This window comes from Enoplosus armatus, chromosome 24, assembly GCF_043641665.1.
Source record: "Enoplosus armatus isolate fEnoArm2 chromosome 24, fEnoArm2.hap1, whole genome shotgun sequence".
Classification (NCBI taxonomy): Eukaryota; Metazoa; Chordata; class Actinopteri; order Centrarchiformes; family Enoplosidae; genus Enoplosus; species Enoplosus armatus.
In genome coordinates, this window is record NC_092203.1 from 9,282,611 (window position 1) to 9,307,104 (window position 24,494).

Consider the following 24,494-nt stretch of genomic DNA (forward strand, 5'->3'; position numbering starts at 1 on the left):
TTTCAGTTTTCTTTCATTTCTGAAATGATTTAAAAGGTAAAACCTGTTGCCGAGCTTTGTCTTTGTGTGTTATTTTGAGCAGTTATGCAGCCGACAACTGCAGACGAAACAGAAAATTGTGAAAAAATGTTCTTCAAATGGCATGAAAGTGACCATTAATCTGAGAAAACTCATCTTTAGCAGCAGATTAACGATGTTTCCATGTGGTACATGAACTAATGAGATGATTTTTTTCAGTGTCTGACTGGTACACAGGTGCAGCAAGCGGCCCAGTGTCACCGTTGGTAGCTCAGGGAACATACTGGACTAATGTAGATTGTAAGAATTAAAATGCCGCCATCAGGAAATTGTTGACAAATACAAAAACACTCAGTAATCTTTGGCTTTTTTTTTTTTTTTTGAGTTCCTGATGCAAAACTCCAGAATCCAAACAGTCTAGTTCATAGTCTCATGTAGCGTAGCATACCTGAACTCTCCAAACCTCAGTTTCCTTTCATAGTTGTATATTATGTTGTATATAGAAACCGCTATAAGTTAATATCAGAATGGGCATTGCTGATTGATATATGCAAATGAGAAATAAAAGGATGTAAATTGTTTGCTAATCATTCAACCAAGGTTTTAAGTCTACTGTTTGAAAATGGCATGTTTCTTTTCTTACAGACTTCTTGTTTTTAAAAAAAATAATAAAATCTTTATTTTGATCAATAAGAGCTAATACTAAAATATTTTATCACTTTATTTTAAAGACATATTTGAACTTGAGGTGAAGTTATGCCAAATCTCTATCTGGAATTTGACCAGCTGGTGCTAATCAACAGAGCCGACTGTGTGTTTCAATTTTTCTATGAAACTGTTAATATTGTATGAAGAGAGTCTGAAGAGGACTTCTGTATTTTTCTAGATGTCCAGTATTTATACCCACATTTTGTACTGTCAGACTGTAGTGTGATTGTCATGCTTCACCTCTCTCCTTAAATGTTCCTGGTTCCTTTGTAAAGAGAAATGGTTACCAGCAGTGTTACTTTGGTAATTATTATTAATGTTATTGTTATTATTATTATTATTATTATTATTACTGTGTGCAATTTTGTCTGTTACACCAGACTTTAATGCTATATTTTATGTAACTATTTCCTAAATAAATATGAGAAACTATTTCCTATTTCAAACCGAGCTGCGACGTGTGTGTGTGTGTGTGTGTGTGTGTGTGTGTGTGTGTGTTTTATTTGCACAACTCATCCTCACGCCTACATGCGCGTGTGTTTTGGAGGAGAACCCCCCCCCCCCCACACACACACACACACACAACCGAAATATTTCACCCCAAGGGCGTCGCGTGTAATCACCGCTCCCTACTCACAGTGTGTCAGCGGGAGGGGGGACGCTCCGAGCCGGCGACAGTTCGCTCCAAGACTGCGCTCCGGTCGCTGCGGAGGGATTTATAACCATTAGTCCCTTGATGGGTAATTATGTGCGTATAAATAAAGGCAATTAGTTTACGCGCGCTGGGCTGATTTCTCTCTCTGTCTGACTCTACATGCAGCCATCAGCCCAACGTGCTGTACTGATCATTTAACACCCGTCTCTCAGAGTTGACGTTTGTATTGTGGGTATGGTTTGATATGAATCTTAGATGTCAGAGGAAATTGCCTAGTCAATAATAAGTCTATAATATACTTAACATGCGCTAATCTACCATGGAAACACTCAAAGAGTCCATACAATGTCATATAAAGGTCACTAAAGTCAGCGTTGACTGCCATTATATTATTATAGAAATAGGAGTCATGAAATGGAAAAAACAAATAAATACATCACAGCAACACAAATGTGAGCTGTAAGTCCCAAAATACTACTGGAATACTCTTAAAGAATACTACTGTCGGGGAAGGTAATCATATGATTACTTGAAGTATTATAGGGAGTAATTTGTAAGTGAAAAAAGTACCATCAAACCAAAGTCTTTGTAGAATTATAGGACTAATTGTAAAGGTCCTAGTATATGTATATATATAATAAGAAATGTGTGATATAATGGGACATTGAACGCACCAGAGGTTGTCTCGTGTTAATATGAATTCACTGAACTTTTCCAGCAGTAACGTTACAGACATGTCATTGAATTTTAATATAATAATAATAAAAGTAGAAGGTGCCAGATATCTGTGTAAAGTCACTGCATCTGTCGTGGCCACTGCTCTGTGATCAGTGCATGAAGACGAACTGAGATGTGGAAATGCCAAGTGTGAGCTGCCGTCACGTGGTGCGCTCTGTGGTTTCTGCGCTCTGGATGAGTCTCCAGTTGCGCTGGAGAGGAGACTCTCTCTCACTTTGCGGAGCTTTCGCTCTCACCTCAGCCGGCCGAGAGGATGAGCGGATCCGTGTCTGGGCTTTCTCCGCGGCGGTTCGTCCTCCGTGCCCCCGTCTGAACGAGTTCCTTTGGTCGGATGTTTCCCCTCCGAGCGTCATTTGGGAGAGAATGCGTCTTCTCGTTTTTGCGACTTTATTTGGAGTCCTTCTCAACGCAGGTAGGTGCGAGTTGGAGAGACTGCGGCCCCGTTTCAGTCAGTCAGTGTGTGTGTGTGTGTGTGTGTGGGGGGGGGGGGGGGGGGGGGGGGTACAGTGTGGAGCGCATGTCCCCAGCTGGTCTGCAACAAAAACAAGTTCTTATATTGTCATATGTGCTAAACATTTACTTCTTTCTATCTGCGTCCGTGCGCAACAGAGAGGCAAATATCAAAATATAAATGTGGTTATTTACACGTATTGTGTCCATGGCACAGATCTTTTCAACCATTGAGTCTCAGGATATATTGTTCCACAGTGTTTGTTGTGATGGCACTACATTTAGAGAACAGACCCACTGCCTCTTGGAACTCATTTCTCGCTGCGTATGTGAAGTCTGTGCCAAAGATCGGACTTCCAGATCTGAATACTGTGCAAATATGTACTCGCCGACTTTATACACTTTTGGAAACAACTTAAAGAACATGGAAAAATAATAATAATGGGAAGTAATTAATAATCATGTTGCGTTCTGGGAGCAGTGCTGGACTCCTCTGCGCTGTTTTGGCACAGATGGAAAGAGATAGTGACACAGATTTAAGCCAATAACACTCTTAAACCTGTGATAATCAGTTACAAATGAGCTGTTTGTGTCTTTTTTCTGGTTTGCTTTGAATGGGGGGGGTTTCTTCCTCCCAGTAAGTGTTGGTGAAGAAGGTGAAGATGCTGCTTTTTGTGCCATTTTGTTCTCTTCTCATATGAGGAATTGTCTGTTCCCAGAGCTGTTTCTACACCTGAGTCTGTTTTTTTTTATTACATTATTTAGCTGCTTTGTTGAGCCCACAGTGATCGTCAGAATATATTGGTTCTGCAATTATTCTACAGGAACAATATCCTAAAAGGATTTGGTTTATTTTTCTTATCATCCTCTTGTTTTTTGTGTTGTGGAAAAATAGATTCAGAAGAATTTTCTAAAACAGATAAGCTGTGCGTCGGGCGCTGGATTTTGCCCCCCAGTGCGACAGATACTCCCAAGAATGAGAAAGTTCCTTGTTATCACAATCCCCCTCCAGGTGATGGATGGAGGTTTCAGGCATTTGCTTGGTTTAAAGTAATTAGGCTGGGGGTTGTGATGTTTTATGTGGACCTTTATCAGTTGCATTTGATGGCGCTGTCCGGGTTGAGATTAATGTTTGGTGCCATTTCAATAATTACACCACTAATATATGTCAGTGGGGACGGATTGCCTGTGTGGGATATTGAGGAAAGAAAGGGCAGGCGTGTTTGCAGGACTTGGAAGTTTTTGATTGAATGACTCCGTGTGAAGCTGCCGTGATGATGCTATCTTCGAGAAATAGTAATTGAACCTGGCAGGTATGGTGTGTATAACAATCTCGTGTGCCAATTAATGCTGACTTGTCTTATTATAGCAATAAAGAACGTCTTGAGAGCAGTTTTCACCCTCGGCTCTCTATGAAAAACATTCAGAGGTTCAATAAAATGGATAGACGTCACTGTTGCCTGTGAAGCAAAGAGTTGCCAGTGAAATATGTCATGTACATTGCAAAGGAGGCACAGCCAGCGTATTATCTGTAAAAAATCATCCTGGGACTCGGTCATAACTGTCATTTAAGATGTCAATTTTAACAGTGACAGCGTAGTATAGACTCTTTAGGCGTCAGAGCTTGATTCCTCAGTGTTCACTCAGATTAATGATGAATGTTTTAGGCAATAAGAGAAGCTCGTCCAGGCTTCTTTAAAAGTAGAAGATGAAATGTGCAAAAGCTGCGAGGAGCGTTGTGTATCGTGTTTAAGATAAGACGTGGTAGCAGTCAGTTTTTATTATCTTACGGGATGGGAAATACATGTGGGCCATCAAGTCCCTCTTACAGGCTTGTTTGTATTGTAAATGGAGCTTTATCACCTATAAATATCCATGGGTTCAAAGGGAATTTAAAAGGACCACTGTGTGCTTTGCTGTGTTTTTCTCTGTTTCTTTATAGCTTATTCTCACCTCTCTGTGTGAATCTATCACCTCTGTTGACACTCATGAGACAGCCTATAAAAACAGCTGAAAAACACCTAAGATTAGACTTTGGCGAAGGACTTGCTTATGTGCTTTGTAAAGTCACAAAACCTCGGAAGTGCCCCTCTGCTAGCGGGCGTAATGTCAAAACACAGTGCAGAAGATAGAGAAGACAACATTGCACTCTCATGGACTGCTATTAGTCTTGTTTTGAGCTGCAACACCATCAAAGGCACTCGCACAAAGCAAAATCCATAAAAGCCTCTGCTGCTTGACTCCAGGAAAACATAAAGAAGAAAAATAATGTACAGACTGGACTCACAAAATGTGTGCAACGACAATATTGTGAACGAATGTCAGTAATCCACTCTGCACACAGGAAAAGACGAAAAATAATGTATTGTGTCATGACAGGACAACATGGGGGAATGACTGAATCAGTGACATTGAATTAGTGCAAATATCATTCTATCTTTAAACATAATGTGTTTTATATACAACCAAGCTTTCTCCCTAATCTCAGAACAGTTTGTAATTTTGGGAAATACGCTTGTTTGCTGAGAGTTAGCTGAGAAGATCGATACCACTCTTGTGTGTACGGTACGCCAGCTAGGTTAGCTAGCTTAGCTAAGCTTAGCTAAACTAGCTAACCTGTTCCTGGCTTAGGCCTACTAATTTTTACTCTTTGGTTTTTGTACGGATTAAACAAACAAGTCATAACGTGTTAATTAGTGAGCTTTAAAAGTGCTTGTAGGTGGATTTTTGTTACTCTCAGACAGAGCCAGGTTAGCTGTTTCCCCCTGTTTCCAGTCTTTGTGCTAAGCTAAGCTAAGCTAACCGGCTGTAGCTTCATATTTACCGCGCAGACATGAGTGTGGTATCAATTTTCTCATCTAAATCTCGGCAAGAAAACCAACCAGCGTGTTTCTTCAAATGTTGAAGTATTCCTTTAACCAAAATGTTTCTGTACCTAAGATGTGTAAGCATAAAGCTTTGCACAAACATTTGAGCTTCACATTTTATGCCGTTTTCTAAAATTCTGTGATATTTTATTCACAGTTGTAGCTCAAACCTAATTCTTTGATTATTTATCTACAGTATTCATCTTGAGAACTCCATCGGGATCAATTATGCCGCTAATGATTTCATGTTTTGCACTCTTTATCCTGGTGCATGGTGCAGGAGATGCCCTTCAGATCCAGTGCTACCAGTGTGAGGAGATGAAGCACAATGACTGCTCCACGCCGGAGTACATCGTCAACTGCACCGTCAATGTACAGGACATGTGCCAGAAGGAGGTGCTGGTCAAACCCGATGGTAAGGGACAGTTTGTAAATCTGTAGATGGCCATGGTAGCTCTCTCACTGCTCATGCTTACGACCCATTTTCATTCAGTTTATTACAAGCAACGCTGTGCCTGCTGCTCTAAAACAGATTCCAGTGAAATTTCGCGGAAGGTTAGACCACGGGCCAAAGAACAAATCTGGATTTCACGAGCAAATTCAAGTGTATTTGTGAAGCAGCATTTCATACTTCAGCACTTCACAAGATAACCTTTCCTGTCGTTTTGAGTATGATAAAGACAAAAACACGCTTTAAAGAGGGACAAGATAAAAAAGGAGAGGGTGGGCTGTCCTCGTTTAAAACAAGAAAATGAAATAGATGTTGCTGATTGATAAGATGTATAAATTGATATGTGTATTTCTACTAGCATTTAATGAATTTAATAGGACGTTGTAAGATACACAATGTGGTTTATGAACTCACTTGAATATCTGACACCCATGATTGTCAATCATGTCAAAGGTATTTTGGTGCTGATACGGATCTTTATGCATCCTTGGGTGGAGGTAGAGGCTCTCTAGGTTTTTATATTCCTTGATGGGATCCAGGACAGAGTCAGTGAAGATTGATCGTTGAGGATGTAAATGCTCAGGCTGGGTCAGCCAAAAGTAGAATATCAGGCGTTCCTATTTATCCGTAGAAGAAAGGTGACCGTCTGGAAACCAAAGACGGACCAGAACACAGCACTTTGAAGTTACACGACCTCTGAGCATTAAGTTTTATATCATCGACATTCAGATGAGGCTGGGCAACATTATTAAGTCACTAAGTACCCGCAATTTTCTTGATGTACAACAGGGCAGACAATTAACATAAATACTGCCGTCTCAACTGGGATGAGCTGGGATGCTGTGGTAAACAAGATTGTGTGGAAAACAGCGGGTCAAAGAAATATCACTTTTAAAAGGATTTTTTGCTGTAATGTGACATTTATTTCAGGTCATGCAAGCGCAGCCTTCATAAACAACAGATTAAATCAGCTGCGATGTTTGCACCTGTTGGCATTTTCTCTCTTGACGTTAAAATATCAAATAAGATATACTCGACTATCCCTTTTTCCTCCCTCCAAACACCTTTTAATCCTCATACGTGCGACTTACTGACCCAGCAGAAGAGGCCGAGTAGGTCAAAACAATCTCCTGGGATTTTCAGTGTAATAGGCATTGTTATCTGTTATTTTGTTCCTTTGCTCAGCTTCAGGGACGGAGGGAGAAGCATTGATTGATGTGTGGATAGACTCGCTGTGTTACAGATAGCTCAGGCTTGCAGACGGAGAATCAGACTGTGCAACACATCAGTGTTCACACAAATGTTTTCATGTTCATGCTCACTTTTATATGAGGCATCTCGGTAAACACTATCTCACTGGACCACTTTATTCAGCTCATTCGTCAAAGAGGAGAGTTTCCTTCAGCTGCTCCTGACACAACATTAGATTCATTATGTTCTGCATTACAGGAAATAAAGTGGTTCAGCCTGGAGGGCGCCGACTTGGCTGTTTGCTAAAGAGTTGACGTCTTTCTTTAGTCTTTTCGTCTTTGACTAAAAGCAACAACACATGAGAGAAAGTATGAAGAATGGATTAAACAGTGTTTATCTGCTCTTCAACAAGCCCCAATCATTAGCATGTGTGGCTAACTAGCCGACTACCTACAGTAGCAACCGAGTGTTACATCGAGTCCAAGGCACGTCATGTATTAACTAGATTGCATTCATTTATGGGGTTACAGATTACGTTGTAACTGCAGATGTTCTGGCCACAAGTTAGATGGGTACATTTTCAGTCTATTGTTGAAGCATTTACTTCAAATTCAAAAGCAAAAAAACAGCTTGAGGTCAAGTGTTGTGAAGGTGTCTTGATGGCTAAACTCTATCTTGTAACAGGTACAAGTTTCAATGCCTGCAACAATAGCTTTCTGTGATGTCCTTGAGTAAGACACTGAACCTGCGATGCTACAGATGTTTATGCTTTGCCTCGTCAGACGCAGTAGCTGAGTGCTTAGAGGACAAAAAGGCTCAGCTTTAGATATTTCTCCTCCATCATCAATAAAAAGCATTCCCAGATAAAGGAATGTTCTGCCTACAGAGATTGAATTTATCTGAATTTGATTTAATCAAAACTTTTTCTTGTCCAGTAAGGGGAACTTAGAAAACACAAGACAAATAACACAACAAGAACACCAGATAAATGATAACATACCACACATACAAGCATATAAATTGAAGCAACATATACCACACTGACAAACATCAGTTAATTAGAGCAGACGGGAAGTCAATAGCTCCATAGCCCTATAGTGCAATAAAATGCTGCAGCATTGCAAAACACAAGGCTCGTATATGTTACATCTTCAATCTAAGCAATCTAATTACAGCAGGAGAAAAGACATTTTCAGTCTGATGCAAGATGCCCAACATCTCAAACCTGGCTGACTGGCCAATAACTGTACTTTCTCTGTCAGGACCCACTTAAATATTCAGAAAATGCAACGCTCTGTTTTGTTTTGCAGGAATACATTATCGGAAGTCCTGTGCCTCCTCCGGGGCTTGCCTCATCGCCTCCTCTGGCTACCAGCAGTTCTGCACCGGCAAGCTGAACTCAGTCTGCATCTCCTGCTGCAACACCCCGCTCTGCAACGGGCCCAGGAGGAAGCGCCCCATCCCTTCGGCGGCGACTAGCCGGCCGCTTCTCCTCTTCCTCACCTTCTTCCTGCCGCTGCTGACACTCCTCCCTGTGACGTAGACTGAGGATCCCATCGCATCGCCACTGTACAGTTTGTTTTCTTCAGTCCAAACCACAGAAAAGAGAGAAACCTCACTTTGTTGCCCTTGTTTTTGGTTCATTTAGGTTGACACGGCCCAGTTAGAACTAAATTAGGGCTTGTAAACAGAATTCAAGGTAGAATTTTTGCCATTTTAGAGATTTTGCCATGTCCATAAAGAAACAGTTTGGTGTGGATGACCTTGACTGGTCTGCACAGAGCCCATGACCTCACCCCCCCTCCAACACCTTTGGGATGAACTGGATAAGGCCTTATCTTCCAACATCAGTGGCCGATCTCACTCAAGCTCTTGTGGCTGAATGGGAGCAAATCCCCGCAGCCCCCAGACGTTCAACAATCACACACGGGTGTGACGGTAGAGCGTCCTCACGGTTTTAGCCATGTGGTGTTGCTTGGAAAAGGACACAAACCTGCATTTTCAGGCATCTCGGTGCACGTATTTGTTGCCACAAGTGATATTGTTCCCCCCTTCCACAAATCAAAATGCTTAATATGAATGCCTCCTAAATGTCACACATTATTTTGAAAGCTGGATGAACACATCTTCTGTCCTTTTTCTGTCCCAGGTGCACCTCGTAGCCGGGACCTGCGATAACTGCTGTGATATATCGAGGGAGCAGATTTGGACACCACACATGCTTTGTGTCTCCTCAGCGTCATGAAAAAACTGTTAATATGATCGATATAACACCGTAACCACTGAAAATGACTCGGGAGAAGTGGAAGCATAACCAGCTTTCTGAATCATTTATTGCTCTTGTTGCCGGAGAAGGACCAGCCAGTCTGCAGCCGAGACGTCTCTCAATTTCTTTGCTTTTTGTGAAGTGGAGCGTTTTGTGAGGAACCTGCTCTGAAGCTATTTTCTGGTTATTATACGCTGTAAAAGGTACTGGTAGAAGTTATTGTATGAAATTATATTTTTAAGCTTTTATTTTGTGAGCTTTATTTGACAGCACTGTTTCTTGTTAACGCTGTTGCTATTGTTGCTCAGAATACACAGATTTTCATATTTTGGATTGAGACAGAACTGACATTATGAACCCAAAATATACTTCTCATATGTGATAATGAAGAAGACGCTTTGATTCTGGCAAGTAAGAATTGATTTTTTTTTTTCTGAGCTCACTTGCAACATATTATCTATCATATATATGCATATTTTCCACTGCCGCACAGTATTAATTGACATTTTGTGATGCTGACTTGGTTTTGGAAAGCTTGTTTGTGTTATTGCTTATTCATCCTCAATCATGACATTTAAGAGTTGAGTCTGGCACATAAGGTGCTGATTTGAGACATGAAATTAGACATTAATATTCCATATATTCCTTCATGAAATTAGATATTGAACTGTCTTAGAGCTGAACTTGTAAACACCCTGTACAATTAATTATAAGATGCATATTACATAGACATAGTGCAGTGTAAGAACAAGCTAAAGTATAAGCACAAACACACTCTCACTGGAGAAATGCTTCAGGGTTATATCAGCCATGTTTCCCTTTTAAGTTTATATTTCTTCACAAGAATTAAACATATGCCCAAATCATAGCTAGTATTGCATGTAGCCAAATACTGCAATTTATAATCTACAGCAATGAAAAGAGACTGCAGGTTTATATTTCTCTCCAAATGATTTATTTGTTCCATGAAGTTCTATTTCACTGCAATCATTTTACTGCTTTTTGTACAGTATTATATTTAAATGTAGTGAATGTGCTGTAACAACAATGATGCAGACATTCTCTAACTGTGTTTCAATGCCACAAATTTTATTATTATTGTTATTATTATTATTAAGAAAGTGCTCTGAGGTTCCACATGAATTTTCATTTCATTTATCGTTTTCATATAAAAAAGAATGTTGTATGTTGATCAATATTATTATTAAGACTTATTTCAGAGCATCGTGCGACTGTTCTGGAAACAAAAAATGAGATGAACCGTCCGCTAAATGTTCATGGCAGTTTTTTGACTGGTCTTCTGTGAAGAGTAACGCTGTATTCTGCTGATGTGTGATGTAAATAAATGTTGCAGAAAAGCTGATGGATGGTATGTTTTCAGTCAGTAGCAGATGCTAACGTTGAATAGCATCCAGAGCAGCATGTTTGCTCTAACACCTCATGTAATAATGTAATAATTGTCAAAGAAGTTTCCCGGAAAGAACAATATTTCAAGGGCAGCTGAGCAATTTAAACCAAAGTAAATACTAATGAATTATTCAGTATTATTGGAAACTTTATTCTCCATATACGTCTGTAGGCTTTACTGTAGACAAATGCAATATGTTCTGCTGACTTGCTGTAAAAATACAGTTATGTTAGCAATTCATTGGAATTAATTAATTGGAAGTGGAACACTGTCTCCGTTTTCCTTATTAGTACCATTAGGAACCCGTACATTTACAGTTATAAGGAAATAATGGGGCTCCACTGTTGACTGAATGACAGAACATGTTAACACCTTGTCCTTCATGCTAAAAAGCCACATAAGACACATTATTTGATTCTGCAAAAGGATTGTTTTCACTGCAGCAGCCTCCACATGCAGCCTCCCCCACCCTATAGAGCTCACCATTAGAATTCACCTCACCTCAGATACAATGCATGGACTCACTGCTGGTGGTCCCTGGGAGGTTATTTGGGCCTAAATGCTCCCCCCGTGTCTTTAACCTTCACGCAGCCAGGCTAAGGACTGCGTGGAGCCGGTGTTTTATTGAATTAGCTACATTTCAGTACGCTACCATCACTCAATTATTCATCTATTGATTATTTTGTGCATTGTGCAACCTCTGTGGTTCAACTGAGTATACATGTTTATTTCAGACATTTTGCCTTCTTTTGCTACGATTTAAGCATTATTGAGTTTTTCAGTAGTATGAATCCACATTTTCTTACTGTGCATGTGTGTGCATTTTCTATCTCTGAAATACTGTCATCGACCGCCTGCACTGAGACTGATAAAAGCCTCATATGAAACAGAAGATTAAGGTTTTGTCAGAGTGTGCAGAGAATACAGATTAGATATAATCCACTCTGCATTACACCATTTTTACAAAAGATCCTTTGGTCTTGTGGCGTCAACACCAGACTCCAGTAAAAGTCAGCTAATTTAAAGTAAAGGTGTAGAGGCCTCAGCCATAGATTGTGATATTGAACTACTCAAGATTAAAGAGAGAGACAGAAGTTGGCGGTCCAGTTTTGGCTGTGATGATCAACTTGTAAGTGTCATAATAGTGTTTCCAAGTAACCATTTTCAATGACGTGCCTAACAATGCAGCGGTGCATTGTTAGAGGCACAATAGAGCAGCTGCCACTGGATGAGTCCTGCAGTCCACAGTAAAAAAGATGTACAGTCATTCTGCAGAGAGATGAGACACATGTTTCAAACACAGCTATGTTCATCACAGTGATATCAGCTGACTTAAATGATGGAGCTAAACCTCAGTCGTGTCGATTGCAGCTTAAACTTTGGGCTATTAGCAGCAAAAGCCTCCTGCAGTGTGAGGGCGCGCCTGTATGACAGGGCATCATTAAGCCATAGAGGAGGAGGAGGAAGGAGTCAGGACTGACGATCAGAGAGGGGAAGTGCAGACTGCAGATCTCCCGGGATTAAGAAGCAGCAAAAACAGGAGATTATTAAAAATAATAAGGCCCACCTCTGCCTTGCTCTAATGACGTGCGCGCAAACACAGTCATATTAGAGCTCTGCCAGTGGAAATACTTCAGTTGATGAGGGACCGCAACTCATCTGCGGTGTTTACTGTGCAGGCTAAGAGTATAGGAAATGAGGGGGGGATATTGTCTGTTCTGGTGTGGGCGGGATTTGTTTCAGGTACAGGCAGCAGGACTCGCAGGGGACAGCAGGATCAAAGACCTCCAGAGAGTCAATTAGTCCGGCTTTATACATACTGCACATTGTGTATAGCTGTCACGAATCAGAGCTGCTCCACTTAAATGCATCCAATCTCATTTATTTCCATTAGTTATTATACATGAATCAAATATATTAACCCAAGCATCAATAGGCATCTTTCTGCTATTGATTAAACTGCTAAATTAAAATGAAATTCTATTGAATGGAATATTCCATTAAACATATTACATTGGATATGAACAAGCACGTATAGCTTCAGCAATTATCCTAAATCTGATGATTTAGCAGTCAACCTGATACAAGCTACTTCACCAGACTGTATTTTCACTCCAATCCACTTTGGTGCCGTAACACAAATCTTAATTCCAGTAAGTAGGGCCAATAAAGAAAGGTAAACACAATTAAACCCCCACCAAAGTTACAGCGGTGCAAAGGGGAAATTAATCTGCGGCTGTGGGAAAGTTAACAAGCATCCGACTAGTGTTAAACACATTGCACCTCTGCAAGAACCAGCGAAAATGAAACAGAACTGGCTTGTAAAAGCCCCTTGTTACTCTGATTATTTCAGTCCAGGAAGGCTGTTTTAGTAGATGTAGTGGCGGAGGAGTCAGCGGAGGTGGGGGCTGCACCGCTTGAGGCAAATCATTCTGTTATTACAGTAAGCGACTGGCTCAGGATCAGTGGCTGTTTCTTAAAAAAGGAGAGCACTGGTGCCCTCTAGTATTCAAAACAGTCAGACACAGGAACATAAAGCACTTGCAGGAACTGGCAGCTGATTATATAATGACAGACCTCAGACCTACCTGAGTTAGGTCAGAGGGTCAGACGGGTTATTTCTTATTTCAATCGTCAAATTGTCTCCCTTTGATATCTAGAAGTGTTACATCAGAGGCTACTGTACTTCCTGTAGATCATCAAGTACACGTTATGTGTGTATATGTGTTTACAACAAGTTCAGCTCAGCTGCTTGTCGCCATTTTTGTGGTAATTCTTCACTACTTTCTTAGTCCTGCCCACGAAGCTCTGATTGGCTCCACTGTTTTCTGAACATGGATTAAAGTGGCATTTTGTGCCACTTGAATGTGGCATTTTGTGGCATTTTGTGCCACTTTAATGGTAAAATGTCATAAAGTCAGCACACTAGCTGGCATTAGCAACAATAAGCTACAGGTCACACCAGACCGAGTGAGGCTCTCGCAGAGGAAGAGAAGAGGAATATTGTGTTATTTTATCTTGCAAAGGTTACACAGTCCCCCTCTAATGAGCTCAGACCTCTTTAAATCATTTAAAGGATCTGAGCTGTGGGCGGTGATCCAGAGGTCTGGAACGCCAGGATTAGATAAGATGAAATGCGATTTTTTAGTCTCTCTGTTATACTATTGTTCTTGAACTTTAAATAACCCACTCTCACATTTCTCTTTAATCCAATTTAATTTCCATTCCCCCTTCTTTTAAACAAGATTTCTGTTGCTTTAACTCCCAGTTGAATGCTTTACTTTTACTTTTTATTCCTCTCAGTGGACTTTGTAAACTCAGAAGGATAAGAGATTTATAAATAAAGTTCATTCTTATTGGGACTCGCCATAATAATTTCCTCCTAAGACCACTTTTCATTGTTTTATAATTATTATGAGATGATGTTGGTGCTCATAAAGAGGGGACAAAAGACACCACTATATCCCAGCGATGTAAAAAGAAAGTCCTTCTTTGATAGCCGGCTCCTGGCGAATCTTTGCTCCAGCACTGACAATGTTGAAACAAATCGCTTCACCTAGTGTTCTTGATGGAGAGTTTCCATCAAGTGGCTCAACAGCGAGCAGACAAGGACTGTTTCTATCAGGTTCAGCAAAGCCGAGGGCTTTTTCTAGGAGAGTCAGCGCGGTGAAGAGGCTCTTGTGTGAGTGATGAGGCTGCCTGAGGACAGGGGGCCAATGTTCCCAGGCCCTGGGATTGGCTCTAATGTGGTGAGGCGCTCAGAAGCCAGAATCAAGCCCTAAAGCTCTTTCCTGCTTATATATATATATCGTCTTTATCAGCGGTCCTCCGTGCAGTCGTGGAGGGGGAGGACCATTTTGTTTTGCCTTTGATGGCACCTAAATCACTGATATCATCTGGCCGAGTGGTAAAAAAAAATGGAGAATCACTGTAAAAAGACTATTATTATTTTTAATAATTTATTAAAATATTTTATTTGTATTTTACTGTATATGTGTACACAATACATAGGATATAAAGCATTACGCACAAGTCCTACAAACAAAATGTGTTGCAAAAAAAGTTTCCATTAAAGACGTCTTCATCTTGAGGAAGGAAAATATAAAGAGTTTTAAAAAACACTCCAGCATTGTAGGTGGCGGTAGTGCACCTTGAACGCTAGAAGAAGAAGAAGAAGAAGAAGAAGAAGAAGAAGAAGAAGAAGAAGAAGAAGAAGAAGAAGAAGAAGAAGATCATCTCCGTTCACTAGGGGGCAGCATTGTGCCTTTGAAGCTGCTGACTCTGCACTAGAAGAAATCTCACCGAACCCGGAAGCGCCCCCGAATCGGCCGTGACTGCTATTCATTCAGGCTGCTGCGATATTTAGATCGGTTACTATTAAGATATCCGTTCATATCGGGCGCCTGATATATTTGCCTGTAGATAGATTAAAAGAGAGCAAGCATGGCTGGTCGGCTACCGGCTTGTGTTGTTGACTGTGGCACAGGGTAAGTAGCCAAAATACAATGCTAGCTAGCGTTAGCCTGGCTTTCTATGCCCACATAAGCGGCTGTCAAACTTCCAGCTAACGCCCCGTCTGGCTGTTTAGCCTGAAAGGTGCTAACGTTACTCAGCCGCATCTGTTTACTTGTTTATTCTTATGTTGTCTGTAAAACCAGGTTTAGTGCTACAAATTAGCACGCCAAAGTGTCCGACATGTTTATTTAATCTGCTTTCATGGTCAATACTGCTTTATCATTGCAATTAGCTGCTGCTAGCTACTGATGCTAATGTTACTTCCTGGACAATCCTCACAGCAGAAAGCATTTTATCCAGATTATTTCTGCTGCTGCTCAGTTTACGTAAATGTCTAACAGTTTAACCAAAAGGAAGCAGCTGTAACTAAACCTTTGTTCGTATTTTGTTTCTCTTTTTAGGTACACAAAGCTTGGTTATGCAGGAAATACAGAACCACAGTTCATCATACCATCATGTAAGTAAATAAAGAAACGCTCAAAACACGAATTTGATTTAAATTATGCTCATTTTTAACTGGTGTAATGTGTAATAGGAATAATATAATATATATGAGTGTAATACAATTATTGAAAGGTTACCATACTGTTAATTGTGCGTGAGGTTATTATTTTAACATTGTTAAACAACAACAACACAACAACTGAATTTTTAATTTCAAAATATGTGAAACAAAAAATGAATTGAGGAATCATCTTTTATGATTTGCCGCCTGATAAGACGTCAGTTTCAAGTCGACTTCCTTTTACCTCACAGTCCGATGAGATAGACATCAGCGAGACAACTTGACAAAAGCAAAACTTCATCTAAAGTCAGAGATCTCTGTGTGCACTGTTGCGTTCAGGTACACCACCATTAGCTAGAGAAAGAGGTCGGTTTAAAGGTTTCCCTGAAGACTCAAAGCTTTGTTTTGTTATATGAGTTAGGTGGCAGTTTTTGTTTTGTTGCTCATTATATCATTTAAGGGCTATACTTTTTGGTGTTTTGGCTATTTCTCTTTGGATTATAAAGAATTGAATTGTATGTTGTGAGGACACAATATACCGTATATTAATCCACAGCTGAAAATAGTCCCCAACAAATGCACTTTTTATTCTTATTTGAGAAAGAATTTGAAACTACAGCGCCCAGAAATTACTAAACCCATGCATTTGTACCATTTCTGAGTTTACATCAAGTGAGTATCTGTTTTCAGTGAAATAGCGTCACATTGTTTTGATCACCTCCAGGTATCGCAATCAAAGAATCGGCCAAGGTCGGAGACCAGGCCCAGCGCAGGATGATGAGGGGTGTCGATGACCTGGACTTCTTCATCGGGGACGAAGCCATCGACAAGCCATCATATGCAACAAAGGTAGACAGGAAAGTTGAAGTCTTTTGTCTGATTGAGGCTTCACGACGATGTTGACATTTACACTGTTTTCATTTCCAGTGGCCCATCCGTCACGGGATAGTGGAAGACTGGGACCTGATGGAAAGATTTATGGAGCAGATCATCTTCAAGTATCTGCGGGCAGAACCTGAAGACCATTACTTTCTTTTGGTAAGACCAGAGCTGTATGCATTATTTAGTATTTTGAGTTACAACCTCAGAAACAGATCAAAATGGCATTGAGACAAGTGAGGAGCAGGCAGAGTTTCTTTCTTTGTATTATATTTGTTTACTAAATTGTCTTATGTAAGCCATTTCCCGTTGTATCAGTCTGCAACATGTATTAAACTCTATCATATGTGACCAGAGGTGTCAACGTTTTGCACATACAAGGACTGAAATTGTGTCAAATTCACTCTAAAAGTGGCTTAAAGTCGTTGCTGTATTCACATCAGTTTTCTGCGTCCCTCTCTCTCCAGACAGAGCCCCCCCTCAACACACCAGAAAACAGAGAGTATACAGCAGAGATCATGTTTGAGTCGTTCAACGTCCCGGGTCTCTACATCGCTGTCCAGGTAAGTTTCCAAAACAAAACAGCACCTGAAAGTATTTACACTTGCAATACACAAACAGTCTCCCAGCCAGAGTGACAACTGGAAAAGCCTTTCTGAATGCTGAAAACATAGAATTAGCTGTGAATCAAGAAATCTCTATGGCCTTAAAGTACAGTTCCACAGCACTCACAGCTACTTGAAGCGTGTTTGAAACCAGACTTGCGGGCTGTAGATAGAATTAGATGTCACTCATCTGATTCAGAGGAAATGCCAATTTTCACTTCTCCTTCTTTAAGTAATTTGATATGTATCCTGCTCAATGTCGTCATTCAGTGTTTCTAAAATCCAGAGCGTGAATACTGTTAACTGAGGCCTTAAAGCAGTTTTGAACCAGTGAATCCTCATTAGCTTAGATTAGACAGTATTATTGACACATTATTTGAAGTAAAACTTGTATTTCCTGCTTCAGGCTGTCCTGGCGCTGGCTGCCTCCTGGACATCCAGACAGGTGGGAGAGCGGACTCTGACGGGGACCGTGATTGACAGCGGAGACGGAGTCACACACGTTATCCCAGTGGTAAGCGTCACTTCTTCGGGATTGTCTTTTTGCTCTATTCCTCGTTCTCCAACCCTGAACTCGTGCACCTTTGTGTTCCAGGCTGAAGGCTACGTCATCGGTAGCTGCATTAAGCACATCCCCATCGCTGGTCGAGACATCACGTACTTCACCCAACAGCTGCTGAGGGAACGAGAGGTGGGGATACCTCCGGAGCAGTCCCTGGAGACGGCGAAAGCTGTCAAGGTCAGAGTTCTTTTCTGCGTTTTACACCACTGTGAAATCTTTTAGAAACATTAAAAGCAAATGCTAATAAAGTGCTAATATTTACCAACCCCTCCGGTATTTGATGGTTTACAGTAAAGTGACAAGACAGGAGGAACCTCAGTGAAGTGAATTTGTGTATTTGCTGTGTAAAGCTGTCACACAGGATCAAATATCAGACAGAGGCTGTATTGTCGGTTGCATCGTCTGTTTCTGTATTGAAACCTGCATAAAGAAGGCCCCATAAAAGGAAGCGATACCCTCAACAGAAGATACTGGTTGTGTTAGTGCTGTGTGGTCCCTGTCATGCATTTCTCAGCCTGACCACTAGAGGGCAGAGAAGCTACAGAAGCGTATGACTCACAAGATGTTCACATTGCGTTCAACAGTGCTTTTCCACAACATTGCTAATAGCATCCTAAAAGTTGCACTGTGGTGTTTTGTGCTTTCTAGGAGCGGTTTAGCTACGTCTGCCCCGACCTTGTTAAGGAGTTTAACAAGTACGACACAGACGGCTCCAAGTGGATCAAACAGTACACGGGCATCAACGCCATCTCAAAGAAGGAGTTCACCATCGATGTTGGCTACGAGCGCTTCCTGGGGCCTGAGATCTTCTTCCACCCTGAGGTATAATAGATCCATATATTGTGTTCAGCGCCTCTATTATCAGCTTCTCTGCCTGTCTCTCTTTGATGCCATCCCCGAAACAAAAGCTGATTTCTCGCCTTGAAAATTGTTTGTCTCTTAAACTTTTTTTCCTATTTGGTCTCGTCCAGTTTGCCAACCCAGACTTCACCCAGCCGATCTCAGAGGTGGTGGATGAAGTCATCCAGAACTGCCCCATCGATGTCAGACGTCCACTGTACAAGGTGAGGAAACACATGCCTCTACGGCTGCTACAGCTGCCCTAACTGTCACTGTCTGAGTCTGTTCACGTCAACGTCTGCCTCCTCCTTGTGCCGCAGAACATCGTGCTCTCCGGAGGCTCCACCATGTTCAGGGACTTTGGCAGACGCCTGCAGAGGGACCTCAAGAGGACTGTGGACGCCAGACTGAAAATGAGCGAAGAGCTGAGCGGCGGCAAGTTGAAGGTGAGGAAATATGACAGAGGACGTAGACGAAGATCCACCAACCCTGTTTCTGAAAAGAGAAAGGCGACAAAAGTTTCCTCTTTTTACTTCAAAAACATTTACAGGAAGTGGTTTTGTGTTTTTTGTTTTGATATTGATGAAACCATCCTGTTTTGTTGCAGCCTAAGCCCATCGATGTGCAAGTCATCACTCATCACATGCAGAGGTACGCTGTCTGGTTTGGAGGATCAATGCTGGCGTCTACTGTGAGTATTAAAACAGTTTTCAGCTTCTCTAACAACACATCATCACCATCATCCCTCCAACAGCTTTATACAGATTGTTTATATCAGAAAATAGTTGAAACGTCTGAAATAAAGAGCAAATGTCCCAAACTTCGGTAAACTCACTGTCATGCTGTTTGAAACTGTGAAATGTAAAGGGGGCTGACTCTGACCTGGACCTTTTCTGTTACGGCAGCCTGAGTTTTACCAAGTGTGCCACACCAAGAAGGACTACGAGGAGATCGGGCCCAGCATCTGCCGCCACAACCCCGTATTCGGAGTCATGTCTTAGGCGTCGGAGGGAACGCATTCAGCGGAGGCCGAGGAAGAAAAACGGAGGGGAGCGGCGCAAGACCTCACATGCTGTAGAAAGTCCCATGAGCCTTTGCACGGATGCTCCGACAGAGCGACAGTGGACCAAACAAACTGCCAAAAGAGTGGCAAGATCCTCACCAATTAGAGGAAAGAGGTGACTCAGCCCAAAGGATCCTCAAATAAAATGTTTACTGCAAGTAGGTTAATAATAGGTGATAAATCTTTCATTTCTGCGTGCCTCGTATATGTACTTATAATATCCTCACAGGGTTGTAATATGTAAGTAATCAACATGAGTCCTGTATAAATGCACCTCTCTGTGTATATGGGTTGGGTTCTTGCGATATGTTATATACTCTAAAAAAAAAATGATGGTTGTTTCAGGAAGCAGGACATCATTTTCCTCAAACTTCATTGAATGATCATTCAGTCATCAGACAGGTGCAAACATACAAGACATTGTTATACAATCACCAGACGTACTGACCATTCCTGATTTTCTTTTCTCTTTTGTGTCTCTCTCTTTTTTTCTTTTTTTAAAGTCGCTCAGTACCTGGAAGAAATATACATTTGAATTAAGATTATTAAAACGAAAAGTCAGGCATTAAAAAAATCTAATATTAATCTGTTCAAATAATCTTTCCCAGGGTTCACTGAGACAAAGTCCTGTCGTCTTTTCTCCGCTTTCCTTTCACCTTTTTATTTGTATTAATCATCTCTCGAACAACTTGTCTTGGAGAAGAAAAAAAAAAAGGTTGTATTAATATATGAACATGCAGTTTGAATGACTGTTGTTGGACCATCACTGTTGCCTAGATCTCAGTTATACTGGATAGCCTTGTACTGTACCAAATCTGGATTTCAATGCTGGCATTCCAATAAATGCCAAGGAGACATTTCTACAGTTGTGATTTCTGTTGTTCAAGTTTCAAGAATTACATCTTACGTCCAACATGGCTGCTATTCTCAACACTGCTATTTCTGTATGAGTGGACCCCCCCCCACCCCCCCTCGTAACTGAATCCCTTCAGACTGACCAGCACATGATGCAAGAGTTTATTTTCATTGAAGCAGTTCATGCGAGGCGTCATGGTGGTCGAGTAGAGGACACGTGGAAATACAATTCAGCCAGTTGGTTTGAAATGGCAGATTTTCAGCTGTAAGGGAAACAGACAGACTGAGGCATGCCTCCTGCTGAGAGGCCGAAGGTGCTCCTCTTCTTGGCTTTGTTCTTCGGAGCAACAGGGTCCCTGTTCACGCTGGCCTCCTGTGGGACGGAGTACTGGCTGCTGGCTGCCGAGTCCTGCGGCCGGCCAGAGGACAGCTATGGAGGAAGAGGCTTGAGAGGGAGGAAGAGCAACGCCGAGGTATTTCAAAAAAGAAATGTGTCGGAACAATTAAAACAATAAGGAAAATAAAATCAATAACAGAGTAAAATGAGATATTACGGCCACTTGCTTAATACAAACATAACCCAACTCCTTCAGCCCTTCCCAGCCCTGACACCTGTCTTAAGTGCTGGGACGATCATTTTATTGTGTTCACAGCCGAAACCAAGAGTTGTATATAACGATCACGTGGTGTTGTGACTCATCAGGCTTCAGACGGTGCGAGGATCTTCCATGAGGGTCTGTTTTGGCGCTGCTCTTTCATGGCTCCTTCGAGTGAATCCTCTATGTGGGACCTCTGGATCTGTAAGAACCTTCACTTTGCAGTCATGTCAGACTTATATTTGGCAAACAACAGCGTGACCATGACTTCCCTCCCGTCAGTGAATCAGCCGCCATCAAAGGTCTGCCAGGCAGCCTTCCTCTTCCCGTTTCCTGTGAATGAGCCAATGAGATCTCAGGTGGAGCCACATGGTTTACCCACAGAACCGTATGAACACCACTCTGCCATTGGTTGGTATTCTCTTCTCTTTATTTTTACATGACAGCGCGTTCGGATCTTTCATGAGGCCTCATTTTTCCGCCTCTCTCAGTTTTCAGGACCTTCTGGAGCATCTTCCTCTTCACGGGCTTGACGGCCGTCTTCATTGGTGGATTTGTTGTCGTCTGTGCCGCCCCTCTGGCCAATCACAAACTCTATAAAGCGGGCGGGGCCCTTCAGCTCTGTGGTGGTGAGGACAAATAAGCTAAAAACCCACAAACCTGAACGTTTCAAATTCAATCAAATCCCAGCAAAAAGACAGAATACTAATGAAAAGTAGTGTGATACAAACAAGTTTGTTTGTGTTTTACCTGCTAAATCTCCCACACATCAAACTCTAAAAACATGTTTTAGAAACAGCTTAAAGTTTGACAGAAGTTTGGTTTGCTGTTGGGCAGAATCCTCTCGTGCTTACAGCTTCTTTCTTTTCTAGGCAGGAACAAGGCAAATCTAAAGTGACTAAATATGGCTTTTAATTGTGTCGGAAAATGCAGTTCAATGTACTTAAACAAAGAATTTAAAGTGATTTAAAAAATGGCATTTTCCTCTACAAATAATGTTGGATTTTTAAAAATATGTATTTTTCTATTATCTTTTTTTTAACATCTAATTCGGCTCTAACAATAATAAACAAAGGAAAAGTCTTTTTAACGTGAACAACAGTCACTGATTGTGATGGTGCCTGATTGCCGGCGGCTGCTCGTCAGGTAACATCGCCGTCAGCTGGGAAAAGTCTTCATGAGGTCCCTCTGCCTGAGTTTCCCTTCATAGTTTGGGGGAAGGATGGGAAGGTTTCCCACAGGTTATATTCTACAGACATCAACATAGTTAACAGTAATCTTTTGGAAAATGTTGAAGCTGCCCTCAAAACATTGCTAATAATGCCGTAACAGTTCATTCCTGCCAAACCATAAGAATGCAATCGCTGTCTCAGACCATAAATCAAATGTCTTGCCTAATGTCCACACAGGGACTATTTTTGAGCCAACAAATGTCTCAAATTATTCTCTATGTAGAAAATAAGATTAGTTCAAGGTCCAGGAGTGACTTTTAAAGGCTGCTCGTGCAATAATGTCACTCTTACTTGATGTCTTATGCTGTAAAGACGATAGTCAACTTATAGTGTGTGTGAAGTTTGACATCCAACCACCAGGAAGCAAATTAGAGGGTTTGTGCTGCAAATGAATGAAAAGAAACTGACTCCAGATCTGCTGGTCTCGACAAAGGAGCAATAAAATGACGACGATGAAGCAAGACAAACAAAAAACAATGAAGTGAAAGATTGAATAAAAGGACTAAACGGTGGTTAGAAATGATATTTAATAACATTTACACAATATTTAAAAAATCATTTACGATACAATCAAAGCCGGTTTGTTCTTTCTGTAAAAGGGTCGAAGTGTTTCAAAGGACTACGTGGACTCTCAGGGTGTATCCTCTCTCCGTGCCTCAGGCCTGTGTCTGCTGGCAGTGGTGGTGATGTATCTGATGTGGGTCCAGGTCCTGGACACTCTGGAGCAGTTCGCCCGCCGTCAGAGAGTCTCCGGCTGCCCCTCCTTCCACCTCAGCATCCAGCACGGTCCGTCATTCCTCCTGGCCCCGGTCGCAGTCTTCTTCTGCCTGCTGGGCGGCCTCCTCTTCCTCCTGGTTGGCCGGAGTATTCAGGGGACACGGCTGGATAAAAGAGACAACATTCCTGAACTTCCAGCGTCTGATGTTTAGCTCTTAAATAAAGTTCACCACTTCATCAAGAGTTTACGTTCTACTTCAGCACCTTCAGTACACATTTATTTAACAGCTTGAAATGATAAAATTAGCTCCACCTCAACCAGCTACAACATTTAAATGCATCAATAACAATAATCCAGTGACATAATTCAAACTCTTAGTTTATTTATCTTCCAAAACTTATGTTCCACTACAGCCCTGGAATAAAGTAGCACAATCTTGCTCATCTCTTGCTGACATAATACCAGTTTTAAGGAAGCTGGGCGGCCACTCACACAGTACAGTGATAACTGAAGGCCAGAATCACAGATGTGGATCTTTCCAATTAGTTCCATCAGCGAGGATAATTGGAATACTTAATTTGAAGTTGGTCATTATAGGATTTCTTTTCTAATCGATTTTAACAGATCCCATTGTGATTAATACTCCAATACTCCCGCTCTGCTTTTATTGTAATTGATAAATCAATTTTGATGTGAAGTGGGGGAGATGAAGCCTGCCGTGGCTGCTGGTGTGTACGCTGAAGGATTGAGAAGATTGAGTGTGACCAGGCCTGCCTGCCATTAGGACATCAGGTTGAAGCTCTGAAGTATTGGGTCAAAGGGACGGAGATAATAATAAATTAGACTGTCATAATCCATTTTCTGACAGGAGGGCCACTTCAGGGACGTCTCGCAGTGCGTGTAAAACACACAGCATCCACTAGAGGACAGTGTTGTCTCAGGATAATGTTTTGGAGTTTATTCTAACCTCATTAAATCACTTTTAAAGCCCCTACAATGATGTCCGACAACACTACAGCGAAATGCAAAGTTGCAGTGCTCGCGTCAGATCAGGCCTACAGAGGACGGAACCAGGAGAAAAATTTGTAAGTGATAATTAATTCAACTCCTGTAATTTTCCTGACAAACAATAGAAAATGATTTTTTTCCCCCCCTTCAAGTTCAGTGTAGTTAACATTATATTAGAAGGAGGAGGGGGTCGTGGAAGCCCACAGTCACACCTTGATAATTGGAAAAGGCAAACAGAAGTGAGACCTTGCAATGATAGTGACAAGAGGAGAGAAAGGGAGGGGAAAGAGGGGGAGGGCAGGGAGAAAGAGAGTTGACACTGCTCATCAGCAAGTCTTTCAATATTCTTTCACGTCTGACGCTC

The 24,494-nt window shown here is 41.5% G+C and overlaps 3 protein-coding genes across 5 annotated transcripts; all 3 read left to right on the forward strand.

Moving 5' to 3' along the window:
- Positions 1–2,482: 2,482 nt before the first annotated feature.
- LOC139306895 (ly6/PLAUR domain-containing protein 1-like) lies at positions 2,483–8,621 on the forward strand. Its single transcript, XM_070930856.1, has 3 exons — positions 2,483–2,531; positions 5,717–5,851; positions 8,389–8,621. The coding sequence occupies exons 1-3, from the start codon at positions 2,483–2,485 to the stop codon at positions 8,619–8,621; spliced, it is 417 nt and encodes a 138-aa protein (XP_070786957.1).
- A 6,402-nt stretch (positions 8,622–15,023) lies between these two features.
- Positions 15,024–20,582, forward strand: LOC139306487 (actin-related protein 3). Of its 3 annotated transcripts, XM_070930358.1 has the most exons (12): positions 15,024–15,239; positions 15,669–15,724; positions 16,497–16,621; positions 16,700–16,810; positions 17,119–17,214; positions 17,663–17,770; positions 17,852–17,995; positions 18,467–18,640; positions 18,790–18,882; positions 18,979–19,104; positions 19,266–19,349; positions 19,564–20,582. In XM_070930358.1, the coding sequence occupies exons 1-12, from the start codon at positions 15,196–15,198 to the stop codon at positions 19,657–19,659; spliced, it is 1,257 nt and encodes a 418-aa protein (XP_070786459.1). In that variant the 5' UTR covers positions 15,024–15,195; the 3' UTR covers positions 19,660–20,582. The 3 variants fall into 3 exon arrangements, with proteins under 3 accessions (XP_070786459.1, XP_070786460.1, XP_070786461.1); XM_070930359.1 differs by lacking the exon at positions 18,979–19,104; XM_070930360.1 differs by lacking the exons at positions 18,979–19,104; positions 19,266–19,349.
- A 148-nt stretch (positions 20,583–20,730) lies between these two features.
- On the forward strand, positions 20,731–23,345 carry LOC139306874 (transmembrane protein 182-like). The gene is made up of 5 exons (XM_070930837.1): positions 20,731–21,049; positions 21,280–21,376; positions 21,455–21,583; positions 21,664–21,801; positions 23,065–23,345. Exons 1-5 carry the CDS (start codon positions 20,867–20,869, stop codon positions 23,331–23,333), a joined length of 816 nt encoding a protein of 271 aa, XP_070786938.1. The 5' UTR covers positions 20,731–20,866; the 3' UTR covers positions 23,334–23,345.
- Positions 23,346–24,494: the final 1,149 nt, after the last annotated feature.

Excerpts from the sequence above, each read along its gene's own strand:
- LOC139306487 (XM_070930358.1), top strand. The coding sequence starts at position 15,196 with ATGGCTGGTCGGCTACCGGCTTGTGTTGTTGACTGTGGCACAGG. Across the intron at positions 18,641-18,789 it reads AGATCTTCTTCCACCCTGAG|TTTGCCAACCCAGACTTCAC; the intron begins GTATAATAGATC and ends GGTCTCGTCCAG. Across the intron at positions 18,883-18,978 it reads TCAGACGTCCACTGTACAAG|AACATCGTGCTCTCCGGAGG; the intron begins GTGAGGAAACAC and ends CTTGTGCCGCAG.
- LOC139306874 (XM_070930837.1), top strand. The coding sequence starts at position 20,867 with ATGCCTCCTGCTGAGAGGCCGAAGGTGCTCCTCTTCTTGGCTTTGTTC. Across the intron at positions 21,377-21,454 it reads TATGTGGGACCTCTGGATCT|TGAATCAGCCGCCATCAAAG; the intron begins GTAAGAACCTTC and ends CCCTCCCGTCAG. Across the intron at positions 21,802-23,064 it reads GGCCCTTCAGCTCTGTGGTG|GCCTGTGTCTGCTGGCAGTG; the intron begins GTGAGGACAAAT and ends TCCGTGCCTCAG.
- LOC139306895 (XM_070930856.1), top strand. The coding sequence starts at position 2,483 with ATGCGTCTTCTCGTTTTTGCGACTTTATTTGGAGTCCTTCTCAACGCA. Across the intron at positions 2,532-5,716 it reads TGGAGTCCTTCTCAACGCAG|GAGATGCCCTTCAGATCCAG; the intron begins GTAGGTGCGAGT and ends TGCATGGTGCAG. Across the intron at positions 5,852-8,388 it reads GGTGCTGGTCAAACCCGATG|GAATACATTATCGGAAGTCC; the intron begins GTAAGGGACAGT and ends TTTGTTTTGCAG.